Raw genomic sequence first — 15,594 nt, forward strand, 5'->3', positions numbered from 1 at the left:
CTTCCTGTGAAAAGCTAGACATTTGTGTTCTTTGCTGAAGGTTATTCAGAGACAGTTCTAGCTGTCTCAGTGGACTGAGTTACTCAGTGGACTTTGAATTTTCCATATGCATCAGGACTTTGGAATAATTTGAAGATATCTGAGAGTTGGCAAGTAGAAGAATCTACATTTGACTGTTATCTCTGCTCTAAGGTCATTTTTAAACTATTGCAGAACTGATGTTAAGAAGGTTCTGTGATAATATATTTGGATTACATTTAGTGGACAGAGAAACTATGAAAACTTTTCTACTCTGAAAGTGGTATTTGTTTAAATATCTTTTCCCCTCCTCTATGATAAGGATAGGCCATTTTGTAAATTGGTACTTTACTTGGGGTTAATAGGTAATGTAAACAAAAGTGAACACAGACATGGAGTCATCCTGAATCTGTATAAAAACTAAACAGCCAGAAGACCCTTGAGGGCCAGGTACCAGGCATATTTTCTGTGAATTATAGGAATGATCCCTGAAAATCTACTCTTCCAAAGTCCTTTAGTTTTGTTTAGCTGCATCCACAGTGAGATGAAATCACTTGGAAAGTCTGTGTCTTCCTAGTTGTCAATCAGAACTTGAACTTTCCTGGGAGTCGGGCGGTAGCGCAGCGGGTTAAGCACAGGTGGCGCAAAGCACAAGGACCGGCATAAGGATCCCGGTTCGAACCCCGGCTCCCCACCTGCAGGGGAGTCCCTTCACAGGTGGTGAAGCAGGTCTGCAGGTGTCTGTCTTTCTCTCCTCCTCTCTGTCTTCCCCTCCTCTCTCCATTTCTCTCTATCCTATCCAACAATGACAACAACAATAATAATTATAACCACAAGGGCAACAAAAGGGAATAAATAAATAAAATAAATATTTTTTTAAAAAGATAAAAAAAATTATTTAAAAAAAAAAGAACTTGAACTTTCCATCAATCAGGATACTGACTCAAATCTAATTTGCTTAACAATGCTAGCCTTCCCGCCTGCTTTTAATTATCTAGCTGGTTTTCTCCTGGTTTTCTAATACATTGCTCAAAGGGCTTTACCTGAACTTTGATTCTGAAGCCCCAAATAAATATGAACTGTAATAGCACCAGATTGGTTTTGTTTGGTCCTTACTATTGTAACCTAGTAATATCCCCTGGTCTCATTTTTCTTGACAACACTGTGTGTTGTGTCTCTTCGCTATATTTTTGACAACACTGTGTGTCTCTTTGCTGTCCTTGATGATTTTGTCTAGGCATGTTGCTGGCAGATTTAAATCATGCACCTCCAGGGTCTTACAGGCAAATGAATAGTGACGATATCTTACAGGATATAGTCACAGAATGTAAAATTTGTTGGAATCCAGGGAAGGTTTTTGAAGGGTTATTCATCTGAAAGTTATCTTCCTTTTTCCAAAGCCTCTTGTCCGGCTAGCAACAGGAGAGAGAGATGATCCAGGAACCAAGCTTTTTTTTTTTTTTTTCCTCTCTCATCCTCTCGGTAGAGAAAGAGACACTTACAGGATAGACGCACCCCTTAGGTCAAACTGTACCAGGCTCCACCACATCCTCACAATTTCCCTACACCTCCTACAATGGACCTTGGCAATTTTGATTAGTGTAACCACAGAGAGAAAAAACTCTTGTTGGATACCTCCTTCTCATCTCTTGAGGTCACATATACAGATAGAAATTAGCCAATAGTATTTCAGATTCTCGTCCTACAATGCTCTGGACATACTGGATATAGACATTTTCCAGAAAAATTAAACTGTTTTAGTAGCTACTTAAAGGTATTCTTCCCTGTTGGCCATGTAATTGCTAATGTAGCTATTTCTTTGGCCATGGGAGTCATAAGCAAATATTAAAATAATAAAAATATTTATAAGAATTCTGATATCTGTTCTCTACCACTTTCAACAGTTTTAATATGTTAAGATGCTGATCAGAAAGTTGAGCTATTTATTATGTCTAGATCCTTTGTAGACATAAAGTTTAGAAGTTATTCACAACTATGTTTTTTTTTGCTTTTTTTTTTTGGTCCAGTTATTTTATTTATTTATTAATTAATTTATTTTTTATCGCTGGGGCTTGGTGCTTACACTACAAATCCACTGCTTCTTCTCCTTTTGTTGCTCTTGTTGTTTATCATTGTTTTGCCATTATTGCTGTCTTTGTTGCATAGGACAGAAAGAAATGGAGAGGGGAGGGGAAGACAGAGAGGAGGAGAGAAAGACAGACACCTGCAGACCTGCTTCACTACCCGTGCATGTGGGGAACCAGGAGCTCGAACCGGGATCCTTTTGCCAGCCCTTGAGCTTTGCGCATGTGGGCTTAACCCACTGTGTTACTGGCCTGCTTTTTCTTTCTTTTTTTTTAGAAACAATTATGTTGTTCTAATGTATAATATATATGTAAATATCATAACATTCTGTCTAAATAATTTGAACTGAAAAACTATCAGTGGCTTCAAGTAACTTTTCCTAGCCTTTAAATGATAAATTATAATTATTTAATATTAATTTATTAATCTAATTTAACAACTTTTCATAACCAATTAACATAAAATGCTGGTATCCAATCTTGATTTCTGCCTTGATATCCTTGGAATATATATTGTTATCAAAAAGTATTTAGACCAGAAACTTCACAAGTTAAAAATTTAGTTCTTTCTTTCTTTCTTTCTTCCCTTTTGTTGCTCTTCTTGTTTTATTGTTGTACTTATTATTGTTGTTATTGTTGGATAGGACAGAGAGAAATGGAGAGAGGAGGGGAAGACAGAGAGGAGGAGAGAAAGATAGACACCTACAGACCTGCTTCACTGCCTGTGAAGTGACTCCCCTGCAGGCGGGGAGCCGGGGGCTTGAACCGGGATTCTTAAGCCGGTCCTTGTGCTTTGTGCCATGTGTGCTCAACCGGCTGTGCTACCGCCTGACTCCCGGGCAATTTAGTTTTTTCTGCAGTTTTCATCTATTTGAATATAAAAGTACAACTTGTATTTTCATCTAGGGACTACTTATCTAGAGACATATACATTTTAAATTGTGGATAAACATAGCCCCATAAAATTTTAGGATACTCTATAGTTCATAATATTGCCACCTTCCCCTAACAAAATTTTAGCATCAGCAATGCTGTTGCTTCATGAGTGGTGAAGCAGGTCTGTAGGTGTCTATCTTTCTCTTCCCTCTTAATTTCTCTCTGTCTTATCTAATAAAAATCAGACAAAAATAAATAAATAAGAGGAATAAAACGTATGCCGGAAGTGGTGGATCCTTTGTATGAAGTGTAAGGACCGGATCAAAGATCCCGGTTTGAGTCACTGAATCCCCACCTGCAGGGGGGATGCTTCACAAACAGTGAAGCAGGTCTGCAGGTGTCTGTTTTTTTCTCCCCTTCTATCTTTCCCTCTTCTCTCAATCTCTCTCTGTCCTATTCAATAAAAAATTGGGGGGGGGGGGGAATGGCCTCCAGGAGCAGTGGGTTCATAGTGCAGGCACCAAGCCCCAGTGATAACCCTGGAGCCAAAAAAAAAAAAAAAGAAAAGAAATGTGACTTGAGAAAGGAATCTGATTTTTAGGTAGCACGTTTCCTGTGAGCTGCTAAGCATGTTAGTGACAGAAAACACACATCTGAATTCCTTTCTAGAACTTAGCCTCTCCTGAAGAGACTTCATGGAATAACCCACATCTAAGGCTCAATCAGTTCAGGGACATAATGACCTTGTGCTTTTCTTCAATTTTTTAAAAATATTTTTAAAAATATTTATTTATTCCTTTTTGTTGCCCTTGTTTTATTATTGTGGTTATTATTGTTGTTGCTGCTGTCATTGTTGTTGGATAGGACAGAGAGAAATGGAGAGAGGAGAGGAATACAAGATAGAGGGGGAGAGAAAGACACCTGAGACCTGCTTCACCACTTGTGAAGTGACTCCCCTGCAGGTGGGGAGCCGGGGGCTCGAACCGGGATCCTTCCTCCAGTCCTTGTGCTTTGTGCCATATGCACTTATCCTGCTGTGCTACCACCCAACTCCCTCAAGTCTGGTTTTTAAAGACATATGAGTATCTTGAGAAGAAGAATGAAGAAGGGATTCTGTGTGTCACTGTAGTTTCCTTGTCTAATCTCTTGGCTCTGGGCTTTTCCTGTGTCCTAAAAGGTGTTTGAATCTGCTCTTTTCAGGATGGTAGAAAGACTGGGATAGTCAGGGAATGACAACTGACTGAAGCCCACATGCTCCCTTATATGGTGGTTTGTTTATCCAACCTCCTGCTCATATGGTAGAGTGCCACTTGCCTCTCTGTCACCCATTCCATCACTTTTCAGTTGGGCAAGCAAAACAGTAGCCCTCTCTCTGCAAACTCATACTTGAATCTCCATCTTCTGTCAGGACAGAGTGCTTAAGCGTTTCCTAGTTCCCTATGCAGCTTCCAATTTCTTTCTTTCCTTCCTTCATTCCTTCCTCCCTCCCTCCCTCCCTTCCTTCCTTCTTCCCTTCTCTCTCTCTTTTTCTTTCTTTCTCTCTCCCTTTTTCCTCCCTCTTTTCTATTTGGTTTTATATCTCCCCCCTGAGTAGGAAGGAGAGAGGAATTCCTCAGGTAATGAGTGAATACATTTAGTATTTAGAAAGAAATATACATATGTATTGTTCAAAATACTATTACACCACATCACAAACCTGTTTGTCGTGAATGAGGTGGTAGAAAATGGTTTGAGAACTGCTGAAATAGGTATCATCTCCTGACAAGGCTAATCAGAAACATTTCAGTTAAACCTAGGAGTTGGTTTGCTTTTAAGATTTGTGGGCTTTCCAAGATCAATTGCAATATTACATGCATCACTATTCATTTATTCAGTAAGTTGAGGAGTACCTGTGAACTTGGAAATTTATTTTTGACCCTAATTTCTTCCCATGTTGGCCTAAACTAACTCATATTAAATCACCAGCAAAACTTGGCCAAGCATCAATAACATTTTCCCTTTACACAATTAGTTTTTCATTAAAGACTGCATGAAGAGGGGAGACTTGATTATTTTAAGATAAAAAGTTAGATTAGGTGGAACTCACTCTGCATATTTGCCAGTCATCTGGTTAAGTCACAAACTCCCCAGGGATGCTGAACATATTTGCAACTGAAAATAGTTTGAACTTGAATGACTTTTAAATTGGGACATAAAATGTGACAACCTAGACTGAACACAGATACTTAGCAAGGACTAAGGAGTAAATTTATTTTCATGCTTCTACTCCATGATGTTTTCTGTTCTTCAGAAAGAACAAAAAAAAAAAAAAAGGAATCAAGCACTTGTTAAAAATGCCCCAGTGCTGAACTGTGTGTATAAAATATATTTTGACTCTATAAAGTTTTCTGGTTTAAGTAAAGTTCTTCATTTGTCCATTTGCAGGGAAACATATCAGTAGTTAATATTTTTTAAAAATCTTTTTATAATTAGTTTAAAATTCATGATTAATAGTATGCTACAGAATGTTAAGATTATAGTTTACTGTTACACACCACAACTACCACCAAAGTTCTGTATCCCACCTTCCCACCTCCCAAAGATAACCACCATAGTTGTCAAAAGTTAAACAAGCAGTTTGATGCTTCAGTTTTTATTGATTGTTTTTTTTTTTTTTTTGTAAGTTCGTGTGAATCAGATCTCTAGACTCCTTGTATGAGTGAAATCATCTGGTCGTTGTCTTTCATCTCCTATTTCACAAAGCATAGTCACCTCCAGTTCTATGCATTATCATAAAGGGCACAATGTCACCTTTTTTGATCACAGAGTAATAGTCCATGGAATATATATCTCATAGCCTCTTTAGTTAGTCATCTGATTATGGGCATTGAGGCTGCTTCCACGTTTTGATGATTATGAGTAATGCAGCTATGAACATAAGAGAGCATATGACCCTTGGAATTAGTGTTTGAGTGTCCTTTAGATAAATGCCTAAGAGTAGTTTGTTGGCTCATAAAGTAATTCCATTTTTATTTGTTTAAGCACTCTCTATACAGTCTTCCAAAGATGCTGCACCAGTCTGCATTCCCACCAGCAGTGGAGTAGAGTTTAATTTTTCTCCAGTCTCTCCAGCAGCCATTTCCTGGTGTGTTGACTATTGAGCAAGAACTGTTTAGGTCTAAAGCTACTTTATCACCAGACTGAAGAAAGAAGAAGAATTTTTTTTTTTTTTTTTTTTTACAGAACATGTATTAAAGTGATGTAAGGACATTCATAACAAGCTTCTAGGCTTGGGCCTTTGGCTAAAATTATTACCTTGCTTGCAGGAGAAAGTACAATCAATGTTGATGATGATGATGATGAATAAATATCTATTGAACAGTTGATGGTGCCATGTAATCTCAGAAGACCTTGTCCCTATTAATTCATTAAGTCAACAAATAATTTTTTAATTTTTAATTTTTATTCATTTATTTATATTTAATCTTTATTTATTGAATAAATACAGCCAGAAATTGAGAGAAAAGGGGGAAATAGAGAGAAAAAGAGACAGACCTGCTTCACCACTTTCAAAGCTTTCCCCCTGCAGGTGGGGACTGGGGTCTTGAACCTGGTCCTTGTGCTTTGTAACATGTGTGTTCAGCCAGGTGCACCACCACCCAGCCCCCAACAAATAATTTTAACCATGGAGTAAATGCTGAGATAAGAGCACATATTCCATAATTTCTGGCACTCACGAAACAACTGCAGGAGGTTTCAGAGTTGAGTAAGATCTGTAGAGGTCGCATAAAGTGCCTGCATTACAAATCCACTGCTCCTGGAAGCCATCTTTTTTCCATTGTTATTGTTGTCGGATAGGACAGAGAGAAACTGAGAGAGGACAAGGAGATAGAGAAAGACAGACACCTGCAGACCTGCTTCACCGCTTGCGAAGCAACCCCCCCTGCAGGTGAGGAGCCCGGGGCTCCAACGAACAGGGATCCTTGTGCTTCATGCCATGTGCGCTTAGCCTGGTGCATTACAACCAGGCCCCCACTGATAGAATTATATACTTCCTTTAGCATAAGATGAATTCAGATAAGAAACCTTCATGTCAGGGTCTAAGTGGTGGTGTACCTAGTTGAGAGCACATATTGCAGTGTGTAACGACCCAGGTTCAAGCCCCCAGGTCCCACCTGCAGGGGGAAAGCTTCACAAATGGTGAAGCAGGGCTGCAGGTGCCTCTCTCTCCTCTCCCTCTCCCTCTCTATCTCCTCCTTCCTCTCAATTTCTGGCTATCTCCAATAAATAAATAAATAAATAAATAAATAAATATAACGAGACAATTAAAGAAAAGAAATCTTCATGTACTAAGACACTGGTCTCATTTAAAATTTTTTTATTATTTACTTTCCCTTTTGTTGCCCGTGTTGTTTTATTGTTGTTGTAGTTGATGTTGTCATTGTTGGACAGGACAGAGAGACATGGAGAGAGGAGAGGAAGGCAGAGAGGGGGAGAGAAAGACAGACACCTGCAGACCTGCTTCACCACCTGTGAAGTGACTCCCCTGCAGGTGGGGGGGCCAGGGCTTGAACCAGGATCATTATGCTCGTCCTTGTGTTTCGGGCCAAGTACGCTTAACCAGCTGCGCTATTGCCCATCCCCCACTAGTATCACTTTTATTAGTTTAAAGTTAAGGAAGGGAGGGTAGACCTTTACTTCCTGCACCAACATCAGGCCATTGAACTCTGCTCTAGTGAATTAAGGAAACTGAATGGTGTCAAAAGCACATTTCAAAGTCATGTTTTGTTCAATGCATTGTTTTTGTTTTCTACTTATCTCACCTTGTGCTATAGTTAGTAGACTGAAGCAGCTAAATCAAATGCATAGTGCAGTTAGCAAAGCACTTCTAGTTTACTAATGACATAGTTCACATGTTTTCCTTTTCTGGAATTAACTAATCAACTAATTTAGCAAGTAATTAACTCAAATGTATAATTACTACCTAGTGGCTATAACCTGTGACCTGATGGAACGTATATTGTAAAATTTAAATTTTTCTGTGTTTTTCTCCCTTGGTATTTGGATTATGAGTCAGTTTCCAACTGTGGTAATATATAACAATTAGCAGGGGAAAAGGATGTTCAGAATTTCCTGAAGTCAAGATTAAAAATAATCTGTGGGGAATAGACTAAGGTCCCAGTGTTTTTCTTTCTCTTTTCTTTATTTGTGATATTTATTTTATTTGTTAAGACTGAGAGAAATTGCAAGTGAAAAAAGGGAGAGAGAGAGAGAGAGAAAAGAGAAACGTTTAACATTGCTTCAGCACTCATGAAGTTTTCCCTCCTTCAGGTGGGGACCAGGGGTTTTGAACCCACGTCTTTGCAAATGCAGCACTCAACCAGGTGGATCACCACCTAGGCCCTGCCCTAGCATTTTTCTAAAACTCCACAGGTTATTTCAATATGCTGAGTATCCTGCCTTAACAGCTTAATAAATTTGCATGAAGAGTTCACTGAAAAGACATTCTTCTGGGGCCAGGTGGTGGCACACCTGGTTCAGCACACATGCTTCGGTGCACAAGAACCCAGGTTCGAGCCCCCGGTCCCTACCTGCAGGGAGAAAGCTTCATGAGTGGTGAAGCAGGGCTGCAAGTGTCTCTCTTTCTCTCTCCCCCTCTGTCACCCACTTTCCTGTCCATTTCTGGCTATCTCTATATGTAAATAAATATTTTTTTAAAAAAGACATTCTTCTGATAGTAACAGTGACATTCATTTCACAATGACCTGATATCTGGCTCTCACTTTAGGGATATCTTCCTGTGGAGCACGGGTGTTCAGTTTGGCAGAACTTGAGCGCTGGAAGAACTGCAAAGGACTTTATTTTTCTCTTCCCTAGGTTCACAGACATCACTACATGCAAATATGTTTATCAAAATAATATGTGAATGATTCTGCAGCCTCTTCATAGAACAGCCTTTTAAAGGATCGAAAACCTCAAACTTGCTTGCTTTTTATCTTTATGAGCTCTCTGCATATATATGATTTTTTTTCAGGCAGAATTTTCATTGATAGAAAACAGATTAGAAGTGTCCCAAACCAAAACAAAACAAAAACCAAGAAGGCTCCAGTATTTTAAGCAGGAAGGTGAGCTGGCAATGGGTCGCTTTACTTAGAAAGAAAAGATACAGAAATAAAGTATTCTTAGAGTCCTCTCACCATCCAAGGATCTTAAAGTTGTTGATAAGGCCAATAGTTTCATTGTTAAGTAATGAAGAACTGGAGCTTTCTCTCCATTTTGGGAAAACTGCCCAGTCAGATACCAAATGAGAGAATCATGTTGTAAAAATAGAGGCTGAGGAAGATAACACCGAAAACTCTCAGGGAACAGGGGTAAGCTGGAAAGGAAAATTGGTTAATTTCAAGAAAGACATGGAATTCCCCAGTAAAGAAATGAAAAACAAACAAACAAAAAAAGTGAATTCAGGAGTCTGGCGGTAGCGCAGCAGGTTAAGCACAGGTGACGCAAAGCGCAAGGACTGGCGTAAGGATCCAGGTTCGAGCCACCTGCAGGGGAGTCGCTTCACAGGCAGTGAAGCAGGTCTGCAGGTGTCTATCTTTCTCTCCTCCTCTCTGTCTTCCCCTCCTCTCTCCATTTCTCTCTGTCCTATCCAACAATGAATGACATCAATAACAACAACTACAACAATAAAACAAGAGCAACAAAAGGGAATAAATAAAATATTAAAAACTAATTAATTAATTAATTAAAATAGTAAATTCACCTTCTTCACCCCATCTTGGCTGGAGCTTGAAGAAATCATATTAAATGAGATAAGTCAGAAACAAAAAGATGAATATGGGCTGATCTCACTCATAGAAGTTGAAAAACAAGATCAGAAGGGAAAACACTAAGCAGAACTTGGACTGGAATTGGTGTATTGCACCAAAGTCAAAGACTCTGGGGGGGGGGGGAGGGTTTCAGGTCCTGGAACATGATGACAGAGGAAGAAGACCTAGTGGGGGCTGAATTGTTATGTGGAAAACTGGGAAATGTTATGCATGTACAAACTATTGTGTTTTGCTGTCAACTGTAAACCATTAATCCCAATAAAGAAATAAAATAAAAAAGAGACATGGGATCGCACTGGGCTGACTCAAGTTGTTTCAGATGGTGACGATGGTGACAAAACTCTATTAAGTCTGAAGGAAATGCAGAGAAGGTAAATAAACTTTGTTTTCTTTATAGTGGAAAAGAAAAAATGTGTGCTTTTAATTTCCTACCGCAGGCTGGGGCATGGACCATGCCTGCTGTCAGATTCCTGAATATATTACATCCTTGCTGGAAAGCAAAGACCACAAAGCTATCTTAAGTAGCACTTCTAAGGATTCCTAGATGGAGTCGCAAGAAATGGAAACAGAAATTACATTTTATGTTTTTTTGTGTCAGTTTCATCACAGTGCATTCTTATCTTTTCCATACTCCAAAGTAATTCTTGGATTTGATTATTCTTCTGATTTTTTAAAAATATTTTTATTTAAAATACTTAAATATTTTTATTTATTTTATTATATTTTTATTTAATAGATTTAAAAATATTTTATTTATCAATTGATAGGGAAGGGGAGATAATGAGAGAAAGAGAGAGACACCTGCAGCTCTGTCTCACTGCCCATGAAGTTTCCCCCCTGCAGGTGGGGACAGGGGGCTTCTTGAACCTGGGTCCTTGTGTACTGTAATGTGAACACTTAACCAGGTGTGCCACTGTCTGGACCCTCCTGTGGACTTTCTTTACTAAGTTTGATCAGTATATTCCAAACTTGCATAGAAAAAAAATTAAAGGCTACTTTTTCTACCTGAATGTCAATATTTTAGATGCATTTGCATTTAAACCATTGCAGTAGCAGTAGATTTCTATACTCAAGAATTCATTTCTACATACTAAGAATAACCAGAAACTATTTTCCACATTGAGGATTCAGGAGAGAGGTGGGAATGTTGAAAAGTAAATGGGCCTTGTTACTGAAGTGTAAGGTTTAAAGAAGAAGGAATTCACCGTGAAATATAAAAATTTTGTTACCAGTAAGAATAACTGGAGACTGAACATATCTCAAGCATAGGAGTCTAAATAATGGCACCAGATTTCTAGGACTGACAACTTTGTGAGCAAAATAAATTATGCTTAGAAACACACACCCGCACACACACACACACCACCACCACCAACTACAACAATAACAAATTTTAGGGTAGCATTTAATCTGATTAAGCAATAGATAAGCTCCTTCCTTCCCCTCCCCTTAACTTTGCAGAGGTACCAGGAAGTGAAACCTATTGTGTGTTTAAAATTTGAATCCAAATATGTCAGGATAAAAGTGAGTTAAATATCTGGTTTTGAAATATGTATAGAGTTTGACACAAAGAATCAAAGGGAAGGTTCTACAACTCAGAAGAATTAAAAGATACTGCAGTAACACAAAATTGACGTTTAATGCTTGTTTACCAGTTCATTGTATCTTACAGAAAATTAAAACATTTTTTTTGTACAGATTGGTTCTTCTCCTCAGATTTGTATGCAGTAAGTATTGAATGCTTTTAAATACTGAATTTCTTGTAATTGGATGGCTTAATGACTTTTCCATTTTCCATTTCGTTTGTTGTACATCATTGCTACTCTGGCAGTAGTGAGCTATGATACAGTTAACTTTTCAGCATAACTGTCAATTATACATGAATCATTTTTGATGTGTTCTATGTCCAAAACTGATAGGTAATTAATTCCTTTTTAATCCTCCTTTCCTTAGTGGCCAGCTACTCCATGAGACCACCATATTCTTTGGAGCACTGAAATCAAGAAATCCATTATGGCTGCCAGCAACCAAATTGGAATTTCCATTTCGTCTACTTCTAATTGCCAAAGTAAAAAGCAACTATATTATTGCATAAAATAAATGTTAGCAGGTACCAGCCCCCTTTCTATGAGAGAAAGCTTAACTTTAATACAAATATCATTTGGCTACTACTGTGGTACAATATGGCAATTAAAAGATGACTTCCAATGTTGATGTGACTAGCTTGTTTTCATCTCTACACCGTCTGACTACATGAATCATTTTATTCCGATTTTTAAATATAGGTATCTCCACGTAATTAGCAGATAAACCTTGTCCTTATAAGAGAAACCATTTTTAATCATAATCAAAGCAATATTCTCCCATCCCTCTGACAATCTTAGGACTCAAGGCCTGAGGAGCAAATTCTTAAGTGCAGTACTGACATTCTGCTAGAAATTCTACTACGATAACCTTTCTTTTTCAGTGAACTATCTTGGGGACACAGTAGGAAAAGTGATGTTTGACGAAAAAAAAATGGCAAAATGAGAACTCAAAGAAAACTTATATTTAAGCAGGAATCTGAAGAGGAATGGAGATTCTGCTCCTTTGTGAGACATTAGAAGATAAAAGTTCTTCCCAGCAGTACACATTCTGCCAAGAATTTTTCTTTTCTTCAAGCATGGAAAAATGGCATGCAATCAGTATAGATTTTAATCAGCTAACAGTCACCAGGTATTTTGATCAGCACCAATTCCTATACTGGTAAGTATTCAAAAGCTAAGAAGTTCTACTATGCTTAACATTATAAAGGTAGAGTTCTGTGGCAATACCTGAAAATGACATCTTTTTCACTAGAAATTTGTTCCCACTTAAATTTCTAATAAAATTTTTAATGTGGGTAGTGACAGTTCAAGTATGTTGTGTTCCAGTGAACTAACCCCACCATTTTATGGAAATAGTCCACTCTTAAAAATAATATTTTCATCTTCTCCTAGACCACTGATGTCTTTGTAATTTGAAATTTTGAGTTCCCATTTGTACCGCCAGTGTTTAAGCTAAATGTCATAATACTTTTTAGATTTCTGCTTTTGTACAATTTTCATATCGGGCCTAATATAAAAGTGTGCATGCATACATTATCATAATTTAACATTTTAAAGCATCTAAAAATTTCCAGATATGCTTTTGAAAAATGAAATACCTACTTTTACATACTATATTTTGTCTAGGTAGTGCATGAACATTAGTGTGGTTTCAGGGACTTCCAATTGTGCTGAACCTGCCTCACACATAACTTTACATTTATGGAGTGAGTTTAATAGAATTATTATAGTGCTTTAAATGCCACCACAATCAATTCAGGAAACAGATTTATTTACTCATCTTCATGGGAGGAAAACAGTTACATAAAACATTCATGAAAGCATACCAACTATGCCATACTTGAGTTTTCATACTAGATTCAACTTATTAGGACTTATTGTGAAATAATGGGAAGCCATTAAGTGTAATTGGAATAGAAATATTGGTCCCTGTGGGGTTCTTGACAGTCACAAAAATATAGGAAAACAGAGCTTTCAGATCGGAGATTCTAATGTGAAAAAACCTTTTTTTTCCCTGAAACTGTCCTTATCCTTCCATTTATAAAGCTCTGAAGATTTTAGTGTAAACTCTTTGATGACATCTTCAGAATTTCATTTGATGTCCAGCAAGAAAACTGACATTGACTGTCTTCCTATATGGAGGAAAATTTAGAACTAGTTTGTTGACATTTTTTTCCCCCAAACAGAGGCACCAGCTGGATTTTCTAATGTCTCTCTATACACACAGAAGTAATAAGAATTTTAGAGGTTGGTCTTTATTTCTTGGTTAAACAAAAATGTGATTCTTCATCCCTTTAATGATTTTTCATGTAATGTAAATAAGAAACCATTAAATAGCTTAAAGTTATTTTGTAGGACAATAACATTTCATAGGATAACATAAAATCAAGCTGCTAAATTTTACAACTTTTTTCTGTCCAGCAGTTTATCTATATAACTGCCCTGAGTAAATGCTAAATATTGCTTAGCAAATGGCCCTTAGAATTTAAATATAACTCAGTAAAGCTACTCAAAAGATAAAATCATTATTCTCAGAAATGTGTAGTTTTAATAAGAAGAAGGTAAGACTCTCTCATTGGTTAAATATCATCTGTTCATTTACATTCTATATGTTATTAAGGGGTTATTAAGGAGTTTGAACTGTGCTGGCTATAATGCATTTGAGTTCATACGATATTTTTCTTTTGGTCAAAAGGCAAGATTTTAGAGAGTTAGAATACTCTGTCGACTGGAGACAGAAAATTTGAATGTGTAGCCTCTCAGAATCTCAGTTCTTTGTGAAGAAGTCTGCATTTCAAGCCTGTCGCTCTAACTGGTCTTACTGTACTGCATTTCAAACCTGTAAAAATGTGTAAAATTTGTGCTCATGGAAGCTGCAGCTCTGAGTAACTTTACTTTGTGAACACTGACCCTAACAATCCTCCAGCTATTGCATGCCTCACCATCGATGAAAGAATACTTCACGGTGATGACGCCGCTTGGATAGTGTGGCTCCTAAACCGCCTTATGTAGCACTTCCCTTAAAATTATATTAATTTATAATATATACTGAATGAGAACTTTACAAAAAACAAATTGATGAATTGGTCTTTATGAAAATGACTCTTTACAGTAAGTAAAAAAAAAAAAAGGTTATCACAGTTTTGGTAACTGGCATGAGTTCATATTGAAAAACAAACAAACAAACAAAACCCCTTTCACATGTTCTTAAATGACTTTAAAACTGACACGCTCTAGGGGTGCGTTCAGTTGTATGCTCTGAAACAGTAGACACCATACAGCTTATGCTTTTTATCAGGGAAGCCCACGAAACGCACAGCAGCCTCCGCAGGACTGCAGCGCCTTCTCGGCCTAGAGATGGGGTAGCGGACGCTGCCATCTGCCAACCAACCCGCATCACAGCGGTCATATCCCAGGAGTTTCCAGGCAGCAAACATCTGGCCCACTTTTGCAATCTGAGCACCATCATTGAGACACGCCTGCACGGCTTCATCATAGGTCAGTTTGGTGGGGTGAATCAGGTAGTAAAAACGGCCTGCGGAGAGATGGGGAAAGAAATCAATGGGCCTATTGTGGGAGCGGGGACCACATAGGGACACAGGGAGCCAAAACGGAAGTGTCTCAGTCAACAGGAATATGGAAGTGGTGCTTTAGTTTTGGGACTAAAAGATCATCAATTAAATAGAGTGCCCAGGACTTTCTCTACTAATTTTTTTTTTCTTTGCCCTTTAGTATATGTGTTCAGACATGCCCTTCCATCGTTAAAAACAAAACAAAAATAAAAATTTAAGAGAGAGAGAGAAAGAGAGAGGAAAAAGACAGATGCAGTTTCTGTTAGCTCATTAGTGACTAAAAAGGGCCCTTCTGTAGCAGTAGAGAACACAATTTCATGTTAAAAGCAAGAGCTATTTAAATTCTAGCTGGAGCAAGACTGAACTCCAAGCACAAGTTTTTGAAGAGGCAAAATTTGAATGTGAAAGGATCAAAAAACATCACTGACATACCAAGTCCATTAAAAAAAAAAAAATCAAAAGCCTCTGAGCCCTTTTCTTTACAGGTATCAATAAGGCATTATTCTTATTCAAACATTGAACTGTGGACAGGCAAAAAATACAGGAAGTCACCTGCCATAATAATAGTCTTTCAAGTGTGAACTCAGTGTATTCACTGACTAGCAAAAGAGATGAATTCTCTCTCTCTTTCTCTCCTGTTGGAGCCCAT

At 37.8% G+C, this 15,594-nt stretch overlaps 1 protein-coding gene and 1 long non-coding RNA gene across 3 annotated transcripts in view; one reads left to right on the forward strand and one right to left on the reverse strand.

Annotated features, from left to right (window-relative positions):
- Positions 1–11,999, forward strand: part of LOC132541297 (uncharacterized) — a 29,202-nt gene extending 17,203 nt beyond the window's left edge. The window contains exon 2 of the long non-coding RNA XR_009552457.1: positions 11,741–11,999. This is a non-coding gene — a long non-coding RNA (uncharacterized LOC132541297). The remainder of the gene's footprint in view (positions 1–11,740) is intronic.
- Positions 12,000–14,127: 2,128 nt separating this feature from the next.
- The window catches only part of HAPLN1 (hyaluronan and proteoglycan link protein 1), an 81,448-nt gene continuing 79,981 nt past the window's right edge, over positions 14,128–15,594 (reverse strand). For both annotated transcript variants that reach the window (XM_007518831.2, XM_060201135.1), the window contains exon 5: positions 14,128–14,908. In XM_007518831.2, the coding sequence (XP_007518893.1) occupies positions 14,619–14,908 (290 nt within the window). In that variant the 3' untranslated portion in view covers positions 14,128–14,618. The remainder of the gene's footprint in view (positions 14,909–15,594) is intronic.

This window comes from Erinaceus europaeus, chromosome 11 (assembly GCF_950295315.1).
Source record: "Erinaceus europaeus chromosome 11, mEriEur2.1, whole genome shotgun sequence".
In the NCBI taxonomy this organism is placed as follows: domain Eukaryota; kingdom Metazoa; phylum Chordata; class Mammalia; order Eulipotyphla; family Erinaceidae; genus Erinaceus; species Erinaceus europaeus.